This window comes from Mytilus californianus, unplaced genomic scaffold, assembly GCF_021869535.1.
Source record: "Mytilus californianus isolate M0D057914Y unplaced genomic scaffold, xbMytCali1.0.p SCAF_3, whole genome shotgun sequence".
Classification (NCBI taxonomy): Eukaryota; Metazoa; Mollusca; class Bivalvia; order Mytilida; family Mytilidae; genus Mytilus; species Mytilus californianus.
This window is the reverse complement of record NW_026262679.1, coordinates 130,478,278-130,491,151: the sequence shown is the minus strand read 5'-3', so window position 1 is coordinate 130,491,151 and position 12,874 is coordinate 130,478,278. Positions and strand designations below refer to the sequence as shown.

Here is a 12,874-nt window from a genome sequence, read left to right as displayed (position 1 = left end):
CAACTACCCGACCATGTCCACTTGTATTTGTATTTATCCATCTGATGAGTTTAGCCTCTTTCAACTGATTTTTATAGTTCTTTCTTATATTGTACTGTTACACCACTGTCCCAGGTTAGGGGGAGGGTTGGGATCCCGCTAACATGTTTAAGCCCGCCACATTCTGTATGTACATGTATGTGCCTGTCCCAAGTCAGGAGCATATAAAAGTGTAATTCAGTGGTTGTCGTTTGTTTATGTGTTGCATATTTGTTATATTTGTTCATTTTTTTACATAAAATAGGCCGTTAGTTTTCTTGTTTGAATTGTTTTACATTGTCATTTCTGGGCCTTTTATAGCTGACTGTGCGGTATGGGCTTTGCTCATTGTTGAAGGCCGTACTGTGACCTATAGCTGTTAATTTCTGTGTCATTTGGTCTCTTGTGCATGTGTGGAGAGTTGTCTCATTGGCAATCATACCACATCTTCTTTTTTATATTTACATCAACAGATATAAAAAATTCACCAAAGTCAAGGTGAGACAACAAAACTTAGTTGTAAGATCTCTGAAATTTTTTACAGGGTACGAGTTTTTCTCATTGTTGGAGATTGAACGGTGACAGTAACACCTGTAACTGCTTAAACCCATTTCTTATGCACTTTAGTTTGATAAACTCACTGAATATCATACCACATCTCCTTATTTTTATATGCATTACAATTTACATGTGCATGTAATTGTAAATATATACATGTATATATCAGAACAAAATTCATTGCGTCACTTTTATTCATGCATCCTTTGGCACAATACAAGTTCTAAAATTACACAACATAAAACAACTAAATGTTATTTCAGATGAAAGTTTTGTTTCAGTTCCATTCATAGGATTTATTAGAATTTTGTATGTTTTGCCAAGTCCAATAATTCGCTCTATGTGACATAGAGACATAGTTGACTAAACCACCAGGTGTCGAACATTCAAGAAATTTCAGCGTTTCTGTTTTTATTTGATGAAAAGGTTGCCTGAGCTCTAGGAGCTTTAGGTTTTATCACGGGATATTCTGTGCTGTCAATAATAATCCAAGTCGTAGGAAACTTTAATTTGAAGTTGGATGGTGAAAAATACCTGACTAAACCACTAGATGGCCAAGTGTTAGCCTCACACCACTGTTTAGACATAAAAACAATCCATGTATACACAATATTCTTAACACTAGATTCAATCTAGAATCTAGACAGTTCAAAGTTGGTTATATGATGCCTCAATTTCATCAAAGTCATAAAAAAACTGATTTTCAACTGACACCCTATCAATTTGAAAATATATGTATCTCAAACAATGTGCTGCTGGACCAAGTGTGGTCAAAACAAATAAAAATTTAGTATACAACTCTAAACCCGTATAAAAATGCATGGCTGTGTCACGTGTCTTCATTTCAAAATTCTCTGTTAAAAACATAGGCATTGATGGTGTTTGCGTAATTCCATCTGTGAAGCTCAACATTAGCTTGGCAGTTGGTGGTGGACAGTCATAAATCCTTTCTGCAGTATGAATGACTTCTTCAGGAAAACCAACTTTACAATCAAAACTTTCCTCTAGATTTCTACTACAATATTCATCAAGTTTAGTTCTTTTGTTTTCACAGGAAACTGCCCTGATTTTTCTTTTTGCAGACGATTCAGTCTCTTGCTTGGTCCAGGAAAATAGGCTGGGAATTGCAGTAGACTTAAGTCTCTGTATGGTGGGTTTGCGCCCTGAAAAAGGTTATAAAACATTAGTTTTTTTATAATTAAATGAACTTCCATTAGCAATGTATACTTTGTACTACAAGGCGAAATATTAACTACATGTAGATTTATTCATTACAATCTGGATAAAACTATGTTTGCCTGATTCAATGTATGTTACAGTATGTAAATCCAAAGGACAAACAATGAGAGACTTATGCAACAAACGTACATTGTTTGTACCTAAATAACTATAATATAGATGACAGCATGTCATTGTTTTGTTCCTGTTAACATTGTCATTGATATTTTTCAAGAAAGTCTATGAGGCATAGCTTAATTATGTCATTACTACATTAGCATAATTACTGCTAAAATAATTCTCAGTATGATATACCTCTTGTAAGAAATCATTATAATTGTAGCAATCACCAAAAAATCTCAAACAGATCACATTGAATCGTAATCCAAAAAATTATGACGTCTTGAATTACCCACCCCCTTTTATTCTAAAACGATAATTGCGGTTGTAAACAGACTTTGGTTTATTCGCATGGCGATTACATATATAACTATATATTTCACAAAGAAAATAGAGTTTTACCATGAATAGTTTCCTGCACGTAGTCTTTTTCAGTAAAACGTGCCTTGCAAACAACAGCTGATTGAGATGGACTCCACGATATCATCGTGTTCTCGTCCAATCTGCGTATGGGCCATGGCGTTGATCCAACTTTTCCTTCTTTTTAAGTCATTTGGAAATGCATGTCCTCCTCTTAAATGACATCCAGGTACACAACAACAAGTACTTGGCATCGTTAATTGAAAATATAACTGAAATAGTTGCACAGTGCAGAAACCGGAAGAAGAGGAACAGGATCCGCTACCACGGCGCCACCTATTCAGGAACGATAATTTGCTACTTTATATAACTGCGAAAATAACGTTAGACGGGTTCACGTGCATAAACAGAAATGCGCTTTAAATTGTATAATATAATTCATGTTCAGTCGACCTTTAATTATTATATCAACGATTGAAATGATTTATAAACATCTAGATTGCAGATAACACTCGAAATTAACCCGAGCTCTTTCCACACGGAATTCAAATAATATCTAGTTTGTCAATCGGTTGACTGCTTATAATGCAAAATATTAATATATCAAAAGTTTTTAAAACTAACAAAACACAATGATTGTTTCTCTATTTCCCAATGTAAATGAAATGAAACAAAAAACATTTTATATCGCAATAAGAAGAGGAGAGAATTCAACATTTCCGGATCTACTTGGAGTCTAATGACCCCCCACGTAGATAAGTTGGATATCGCGGAAGGAAGGATTAACCCGGCAACTTGAAAGGCATTAAAGCACTGCCTTTAAAAACCAGTCTTTGCAGGTCACCCTCTTGTTCTGATGTAGTAATATCTATGCATTTTGAACCTCAATTGAAAGGTCATCTCTTATAAGGTCAGTTTTCAATGGTCTAGTTAATTACCTTTTATACAGGTTTCTTTTTTGACTGTATGATGAATTCTCATCTGACAAAAAGTATATAACCCACATATAAATATCTTATAAAATTGAGAATGGAAATGGGGAATGTGTCAAAGAGACAACAACCCGACCATAGAACAGACAACAGCAGAAGGTCACCAACAGGTCAATGCAGCGGGAAATTCCCGCACCCGGAGGGGTCCTTCAGCTGGCCCCTAAACAAATATATATACTAGTTCATTGATAATGAACGCCATACTAAACTCCAAATTGTACACAAGAAACTAAAATTAAAAATAATACAAGACTAACAAAGGCTAGAGGCTCCTGATTTGGGACAGGCGCAAAAATGCGGCGTGGTTAAACATGTTTATGAGATCTCAACCCTCCCCCTATACCTCTAGCCAATGAAGAAAAGTAAACGCATAACAATACGCACATTAAAATTCAGTTCAAGAGAAGTCCGAGTCTGATGTCAGAAGATGTAACCAAAGAAAATAAACAAAATGACAATAATACAAAAATAACAACAGACTACTAGCAGTTTACTGACATGCCAGCTCCAGACTTCAATTAAACTGATTGAAAGATTATGTCTTCATCATATGAATATCAGGCACAATCCTTCCCGTTAGGGGTTTAGTATCATACCATCATAACATATATGAGAAGAACATAACCCGTGTCTTAATCCATTTACAAAAGTGAAAAATACCTCGAGATGTTGTTCTAATTCTCCTTTCTCTGAAGAAAGCTGTAAGAGATCTGCCTTCTGATTGGTTACTTCTTCCTGTAGTTTTTGTAGTTCTGAGGCCATTTCCTGCATTTCTTCTTCAGTTGTTTTTAATTTAGAATATGCCTCCTGAAAATATGTTTAATCAAATATATATGACAGTTGTTTTCCATACTTTGATGTGTTTGAGCTTCTCATTTTGCCATTTGATAAGGGTCTTTCCGTTTTGAATTTTCCTTGGAAATTGGTATTTTTGATATTTTACTATATACATGTACTTCCAACACTGATACATTCTCAACATGGTAGGACATCTGTTTGAATGTACTTGATCTAGGAGAGTTGTAATATATTAATTCTTAACTTCAGATATATAAGATACCTGATAACATAGAAAAAGACATTTCACCTGTAAAAAGACAGTGATTCACAAACTTACAGGAATATGACCTAATAAATTGAGTAAACAGTTTACAACAAAATATGACTTTATTAGATGATGAAGAGATATACTAACCAGCAGCTCTGATTTGATCTTATCTCTCTCCAGTTCTGTTACTAAAGTTTCAGGTACCATAACTCCTCCTGGAGTTTCATTATGTGAATTCCTCTCTAACTGGTGTATTTTATCAGTTTGTTGACTAAGTTGAACTTCTTGAATCTTAATCTGAAATATATATATATATATATCAACAAAATGTCATTAAAAAGATAACAGGTCACAATTTCCAACCAAAACTTTAAGGTTTTGTCCTAATCCCTTTCGGGATTCTGTGTCAAGAGAGATTTTCTGATTTGGCTGCCCTCAGAAACCCTTATCAAGCCCTATTAACTCTTTTCAGGGAAAGCTTTATAAACTATATCACCTCCATACACCAAATTTAATTAACCTATTACTTATATTGTCAGAAATACTGACTTGACCAATATATCTTAACCATGATCACTGATCCATGAAATGACAAAGAGGTCAGATGAACCCTGCCTGACTGACATGTAGACCTTACAATGATTCATTAAATGGATATCCATACAATACCATTTAAAACAATTAACATATATTTTAAACAATCATTTTCCCCAAAGAAGAATTTATTACAATTATCTTTCAATTTATTATGTCAAAATTGCAAACAGGATGGTATTGACAAGATTTCAGCATCTGCAGTTCAAAAACATCTTAAATAAACAAAATCAATTCTACACACTTAGTCCTATAAAGAATTTCAGTACCTGTCCTTCCTTTTTCTTGAGATCTGCATGTACAGAGTCCAGAGTGCTCTTTAAGATTTTGTATTGAGACAACTGTTCCTTTTCTGTTTCAGAGATCGCATCAATAATTCTACCTCTCTCCTCAAATTCCTGCTGCATACCTTCAACCTGAGATATATATACATACACTTTATAGTCATATATATTACAACTGTACTGTTATTCCCAAAACATATATACTCTATTTCCTTTTATATATGTAGACTTATTGCTTTGTTTTATTTCCATTCCTATATATTGTGGATTGTTAAGGAGAAGGCATCATTCCTATATATTGTGGATTGTTAGGGAGAAGGCATGGTATGACCAACTCACTCTTCCTTCCAATATAATTTAAAGTAGAGGTACTTGAGTAAAGCTCAAGAAATTCTACCTCCACCCCTTACAAAGTCCATGATTTACTAAAGGAAATCCCAAAAATAATTTGAATCATAAAAAACAAAATAGGAGTTGCACAATAGCATTACAAGGTTAACATTGAGACAAAGTTTCATTAGTTTGTAATAAAAGGTTTAGGAGGAGTTGTGGATACAAAATTGGTACTACAGTGTGTAGACAAAGTCCATGTCATCCCAAAGTTAACCTCAAAAATCATTCAGATGAAGGAATGAAATTCGTGCAAAAGTGCTTATGTGAGCAAGATTGTCTGAAAAATTCTATCAAGCCGTTCTGGAGCAGTTCCCAATAACGAAGGTAGAGTGGAAAGACAAACAGATTTACTCCCCTTTAGGTCGTGCACTATGTCTTAAACATTTACTTCTACAAGCATTTTTGTATAGCTAATGCTAAAATTCACATTATTCTATAAATAATTTGGAAAGGATTCAATATTTTAAAATTTTTGCAGTCATAAGTCCTAGATTATTGCTAATTTCTATACTTAATATAAAAAAAAAGGAGATGTGATATGATTGCCAATGAGACAACTATCCACCAAAGTTCAAATGAAGTGGATGTAAGCAATTATAGGCAACCATAGGGCCTTCAACAATGAGAAAAGCCCATACCGTATAGTCGGCTATAAAAGGCCCCGACATGAAAAATATGAAACAATTCAATTGAGAAAACTAACGACCTAATTCATAACAAACAATTTACGAAAAAAAACAAATATGAAAGACATGAACCAATGACAACCAATGAACTACAGACTCCTGACTTGGGACAGGCACATAAAGAATATGGCGGGGTTAATTATGTTTGTGAGTGCTCAACCCTCCCCCTAACCTTAAACTTATTTAGATTATATAAAATTACAGGTATTCTAATGTCATTTAAATCATTTTTGTAGCATGCTTGTTTTTTGGCAAATGTATACTCGTACATTTTTGTATTATTCAAAATTATCAGAAAATTGTGTGCTCTACAAGGATCACCAGTCCTTCACCTTTCATCTGATACCTTAATTACTAAAATATATGCTACATAGTTTAAGATTTACCCTTATGCGTAGGAACTATTTTGTTTTAAATATGTACTACTTTCCAGTATGTTCTTTTATGACCAGGCCCAATTAGGTGGTGTTACATCTTACAAAGTATATCCAAATTATTTTTGCAAAGAATTCCGCTCAAGCCGGTGCTAGGGGTCAACTTAATCTTGCAGTGAGGTGAGGTTTTATTTATTTATTTATTTTTTTGCTCCGTGTTGAAGGCCTCACTGTAACTTTGAGATGAAGAACAGCAATAAAAGCACTGTTCCTTTGCTTTTTGTGTGGTTTTTTTGCTGTGCACGTACTGTTTTGTGTCATGGATGGATACCCCATATCTTTTGTTTTTCTATTACATGGACGTCTATAGTATATTCACACTGACATTGCAATTTTTCCAAATGTTGTTGACCAGCATTTAAATAATAAGTACACAATAGAAGAAATAAAAGGTATACCTGTCCCTCAAAATCATTACACTGTAGTTGTTCCTGGTAAAGATCTTGTCTTGTTTGTTGTAATGCACTGTCTAGTTTCTCTATTTCTTCTGTCATCTTCTCAATCTGTCTGCTCTTATCCTCCAGTTCTTCTTTCACGGAGAATGACATCTAAAATATAGGGAAAATATTGTACTTTCTCTAAACAGTTGATTATTTTTTTCATAATCAACTTCTGGTTTGCTTGATGTCAGTTCTTCGTTGGGGAAAATTTAATTATGAATGGATTCAAAGTGAAAACAAAAGCTTCCTAGAAAAAATAAAAATCACATTGACTTAATTTCCTTCCTTTTTTTTCATCTGTCTTTTGTATTACTAGAACCAATGCTTTGTTGCAAAACTCATATAAAATTTAGCTTCCTTTTTTGATTGATTCAACATTTATAAAATACATATTTCTCCTCATGTCTTTAATAGTTTTCCAGAGACCATTGGTGTTCCTAAAATATTGTTCGAGTAACTTCACTTTTTACCTTAGTGTCGGCAATTCCTGTAATTTGTCTTTGTTTAGTTTTGACGGAAGTGAGATCTAACTTTGTAATATCTAAATCCATCTCTAATGACCTGTTTTCAGCTAACAATCTATTGTATTTGTCATTCATTAGTCCAAGCTCCGCCTGTTTACTGTTCACCTGTAGAGAAGAAAGTTGAATTAACTTGCCCCAGAAAATAAAAAAACTAAAAATGACTGTTTCATTACTAACCCCCTACGAATCAATAGGGGGTCACCATGTGACGTCGTTTAACCAATCACAACATGATAATTTACCCGCGGTGCGATAAGAAGTAACGTCATAATTATTGGTTTGACAAAGTTAAAATGAAATTGAAAGTAAAAGTTAATAATGAATTGTCAGTATCTTACTATATTTAAATTTATTGTGTTTACACTAAAATGACAATAATGTAATATTCCTGGTTATATACCAATAGCATATCCCTTTACTGGGCCCCTTTGGTAGGTTATCTGAGCTTATGCGTTTCTGAAATGAGAAGGGCCTTAATATGTTTCTTAAGTGTGCAAAATTTGAAGTATCTATGTCTATAAGATTTGGATTAGGTCTGACATACAAATATTTTTCACTGATCTTTTTCTACCATAGGTTACTGTACTAAATAAAATATGTGCAATCAATAATAAAAAGATATTGTAATTTCAGAAATCATTGCGTGCATTTATTATTGCGATCTTTCAAAAATGAACAAGAATGCGATTTTAATTATTGCGATTTCAGAAAAATCTACATACAGATCTATGTTTTAGTTATCAAAATGCGAGTTTTTATTATTGCGATACTCACCTAGTATTATTCGCATTAATACAAACCTCGCAATAATTTCTGAATTAACTATCGTTTACATACTTTTCATTTAACTTAATTTTTAATTATATACCTGACATAGCATTTTTGGTAAGTACGAAGTATTGATATTGTGTTGCATGTATTGTTATTAACACAAAAGAGAAGTAAGTAACCATTAGGATTTGGACTTAAAAGACACCAATCTGTTAAGATCATTGTCCTATCACCAGTGAACTATGATGTTTAGTCTCAGGTAAAACATGTCATACCTGTGCAGTAAGTTTATCAATTTTCTGTTGTTTTCTTTCATCTCCATTACCAAGGTCCATTTTACTGTTAGCTAGTTCCAGTTCACTCTCCACATCTCTCAGTGTTTTTTCTCTAGCCTCCATCTGAACTTTTAATGTAGTTATCTCCCCTTCTGACATTTGATTGGACCTAGTTAATGATTGGACTTTACCTTCTAATTCCTGGATCTGAACTAGCTGAATTTGTTTTTCACCTGAAAATTAAAAGGAAAAGATCAAAATGTGAATATAATTAACTTTTCTTGAAATGAAAAGAATGAGACAAATTGGATGTGTTTAAATATACGCACAAGGCAGCTTATGGTTACTCATGGTTTGATATTTTGAGAAGTAAAATGTCAAACTATAGGTACCAAACAGTACAGACCGCCTTCTGCATATATCCAAACACAGTCCAGGACTTCAGCTTTCTTCCCTGAAAAGAGAAATAGTGAACTTCCAGACAGAGAACCAAGACATTCGTAATCACCAATAGCAGTTCAGTCATTTCTTGAAATTCTTGGTAATTCAAATAGACATAAACATTTCCTTTTAAATCTGAATCTTTTATTTCCTATAAATACTAGTTGAAATCAAATAACCACTTATCACGAATTCAAAAGTATGATATAACTATACAATCTATTTTTAAGCAGTGTCGGTGATCCTAGAAACTAGTGTCGTTGGTGATCCTAGAACCTACAATTATTATGTAAACAAAACATCTTAAACAAAAGATATGTTTGTCAGTTTTTTTAATGATGTTCTAATGTAAAAGTGTTTAATGATCTTAATACTTACTGTCTTTTCCATGAAGAGACTGCATAGAACCAGCAGAAAGAGCTGGTAAATTATTGCGCAAAATTTCATTTTCACTTCTTGTTGCCTCTAACAAATCTTCTGCTGTTTTCAATTTGGCAAAGGCCTCATGCCTCTCCTTTACTAAACTGGTCAGTTGTCTGTAAAGCAAAACGATACTGACATTAATTTTTTATCACAATTTCTAAGTTTTAAATAAATCCCTAAATTTTACAACTGAATAGCGACTTAGACATAAATTTAATTTCTACTTTGCATATAATGGTATTGGAATTGTTTGGCAAGCACTTCATTACACCTGTTTCTTCTAAGCTTTAAACCAACAAGAGGCTCATGAGAGCCTGATATCGCTCACCTGTAATTTCAGTTTCAGGCATTTGACTTATTTGTAGATCTTACTTTGTTGAACAAATTTGTTATTTACACTTTCTCTCTTTCTATAATAATATTAAAGATAATACATAACCCAAAACTGTAAAATTGCCTAAAAATCAACTATTTCTGGACAGTAACCCAACAATAAGTTGTTCTATTGGTCTGAAGATTACTTGACAGGTAGATCTAAACCTGTTTAACACTTTCACTTATGTCAGTTTTGCTCTTATTGCTTTAGTTATTTAGATGAAAGCCAAAAACTTCATTTGACCCCTATTTTCTATTTTTAGAAACTGCCAAGATGTTTTTGAATGGATCAAATCCCCTAATACAATCTATAAACAAGATACCATAAGGAACATTCAATTAAAGTTTTTAAGTATTTGGCCCACAAGTTTCAGAGAAGAAGACGACAGACAACGAAGGAGGCCCTTTGGGCCACTTGAGCTTATAAAGGTTATAAATTTATATTTGTAATTAGACTTTCACAAAAAAATGTATTAAAATATTTTTTTTTTTTTAAGGGCAATAACTCCTTAAGGGGTCAATTGACTATTTTGATCATGTTGACTTATTTGTAGAAATTACTTAGCTGAACATTTATTGCCATTTATACTTTCTTTCTATTTATTATAATATTAAAGATAATAACCAAAAACAGTAAAATTTCATAAAAATAAACTATTTCGAACAGTAATCATACAATTGGTCTGAAAATTTCATAGCAGAATGATTTTGACTTATTCATCACTTCAACTCCATGTCACTTTTGCTCTAACTGCTATAGTTTTTGAGATAAAATTTTGAGACCCCTATGTTCTATTTCTAGCCATGGCCGCCATGTTTGTTAATGGATCAAAACTTCGGATACAATTTATAAACTAGCGGCTCTTTTCACAAAAATTCTTAAGAGTAAAAATACTCGTAAGTCATACACATTTCAGTATAACTTACGATCAATTTTAATCGTAAGATTTTTTTGTGAAAAGAGTCACTGTTACCCTAAGGAACATTCAGTTAAAGTTTAGTAGTATTAGGCCCAGTAGTTTCAGAGGAGAAGATTTTTAAATGTTAGCAAACATGATGGACAAATTGTGTAAAATTGTTTTTAAAGGGCAATAACTCCTTAAAGACCAAACAGCCTATTCAGTTCTACCAGTGATTTTTCCTTAAAATTTGGTGTGAAGGTATTTCATGATTTGAGGAACAAAATATGATAAAAAAAATTGGGGGTCACCGACTTAGTTTTGTCACTATAGCAACCTCAGTTTCGTGTTTTCCCGAATATTAACATGATATTTTCTTGTTATTTAAACTCTCAAAAAATCCCATTATATCAAACTTACAAGCATAATTCTTGTTTCAAGTGAAACAGTAGATATGTGTCTATCAAATACAGGTTCAAGAGTTTAAGACTCTTATTGTTTTGATCTTAAAAAATATGATTTATTTCATTCCCGCCAAAAATAAAACGCAAGAATGAAAAACGTTTCAAGTATTAAAAAATATCTACCAGTGATTTTTTCATAAAAAATTCAAGAAGGAAAGTGCCATGTGTACTCTTCAAAATAAAGCAAAAAAATGTATATGTCACCGACCTTTCAAAAAAGTTATGATTAATTTTCATGTTTTTTTCTCGTTCGTTTTGAAGAAAAGAGTTGTCTTTCTTGTGAACATTGAATCTGACGTCATAGTACAAGTTTTCCTTGCTGGCGCACTGTTTGAAAAAAATTGCAAATTGGACGTTTGAAACCCCACATTTAAATTTTCAAGAATCAAGAATAACAACTATATTCACCTACTTTATTATCCGGTAATACAAGAGATCACATGTATGTATCAGTATCAGATCTCATGATGTTGTTGCAGCACAAAATTAACCTTCAGAAACACCATCCGTCGGAATGAAAAATTGTTCGAAATAACCTTTTACGACGCTTTAGAAAGGAAAGTCTGTTTTTGTCCTCTCCCTCTCATTAGCAAAATCATTGAAAATAAAAAGAGAAATGAAATGGCTAACTTACAGACTATTTGACTATATTAGATATAGGAAGATGTGGTATGAGTGCCAATGAGACAACTCTCCATCCAAGTTACAATTTATAAAAGTAAACCATTATAGGTCAAGATGTGTGTTTTTTTTTGTCGCGTCAATTTCAGAACTTCGCCCTAGCGCACTCTTTCGCTACTGTTGACAGACGGACAGACATTAGCACGGACGGACTTCTTAATAACATTATGTGTCCCGACTAAGACTAGCGTATACAAATTATTCCATCTAGTTTGTGGATTCATTATTTCTGAATATTTAAAATACAAGAAAATTAAAATTATAGGTATAATATATGAATTAAAATTTTTGATTCTAAAACGTTTTACATCCATTTAACCTATCATAAAATACGATCCCCGTTATTACTACCTCACGTGGTTTGAATAAACGAGACAGTAAATATAGAATACAAATAAGTTTTTAATTCAAAAAATGATTTAGAATCTAAGAAATAATTTCCCGTTGAAAACTATAAAGTATTTCTCAAAACAGGATGAAATATTATGAATCTAAATAGCTCATTTTGGAAATTAAAACAAAGACAAGGTTGTATGTATAGATTGCCGGCATTGAAAATCGAAATTTGTTTTCAATCTTTCCGGTCATTGTAGCTTTTTGAAAGTGAGAAATTTTATGTTGGATCTTATTCTTGAAGCAATTGTCTTTGTCATAAGTTAAATTTACAACAAGTTTAGTTTTAAAAACCGTAAATTTTTTATTCTAATTCACATTCACTGAGTATATTATTTTCTTATATTTTTTGCCTTAAGCTTCTGTGAGAGCAGGCGAAATCTTTATGATTTCTCCTTGAGACAATTTGAAATGAAACAAATGACAAAAGACAATGAACCTTTATCATTTTTAGTTTTACTATAAGATTTTGTCAATTAAGCA

The 12,874-nt window shown here is 32.6% G+C and overlaps 2 protein-coding genes across 2 annotated transcripts in view; both read right to left on the bottom strand.

Annotated features, from left to right (window-relative positions):
- LOC127736234 (putative leucine-rich repeat-containing protein DDB_G0290503) overlaps positions 1-12,874 on the bottom strand; it is an 82,864-nt gene that overhangs the window by 33,563 nt on the left and 36,427 nt on the right. Inside the window, exons 13-19 of the mRNA XM_052246823.1 lie at positions 9,535-9,692; positions 8,716-8,948; positions 7,616-7,774; positions 7,104-7,253; positions 5,178-5,324; positions 4,462-4,611; positions 3,927-4,073 (exon numbers count right to left, since the gene is read on the bottom strand). Coding sequence (XP_052102783.1) covers positions 3,927-4,073; positions 4,462-4,611; positions 5,178-5,324; positions 7,104-7,253; positions 7,616-7,774; positions 8,716-8,948; positions 9,535-9,692 — 1,144 coding nt within the window. The remainder of the gene's footprint in view (positions 1-3,926; positions 4,074-4,461; positions 4,612-5,177; positions 5,325-7,103; positions 7,254-7,615; positions 7,775-8,715; positions 8,949-9,534; positions 9,693-12,874) is intronic.
- LOC127736233 (uncharacterized) lies at positions 673-2,745 on the bottom strand. Its single transcript, XM_052246822.1, has 2 exons — positions 2,317-2,745; positions 673-1,739 (listed from the first exon to the last, which is right to left on the bottom strand). Exons 1-2 carry the CDS (start codon positions 2,399-2,401, stop codon positions 1,225-1,227), a joined length of 600 nt encoding a protein of 199 aa, XP_052102782.1. The 5' UTR covers positions 2,402-2,745; the 3' UTR covers positions 673-1,224.

Excerpts from the sequence above, each read along its gene's own strand:
- LOC127736233 (XM_052246822.1), bottom strand. The coding sequence starts at position 2,401 with ATGATATCGTGGAGTCCATCTCAATCAGCTGTTGTTTGCAAGGCACGT. Across the intron at positions 1,740-2,316 it reads CGTGCAGGAAACTATTCATG|GGCGCAAACCCACCATACAG; the intron begins GTAAAACTCTAT and ends AACCTTTTTCAG.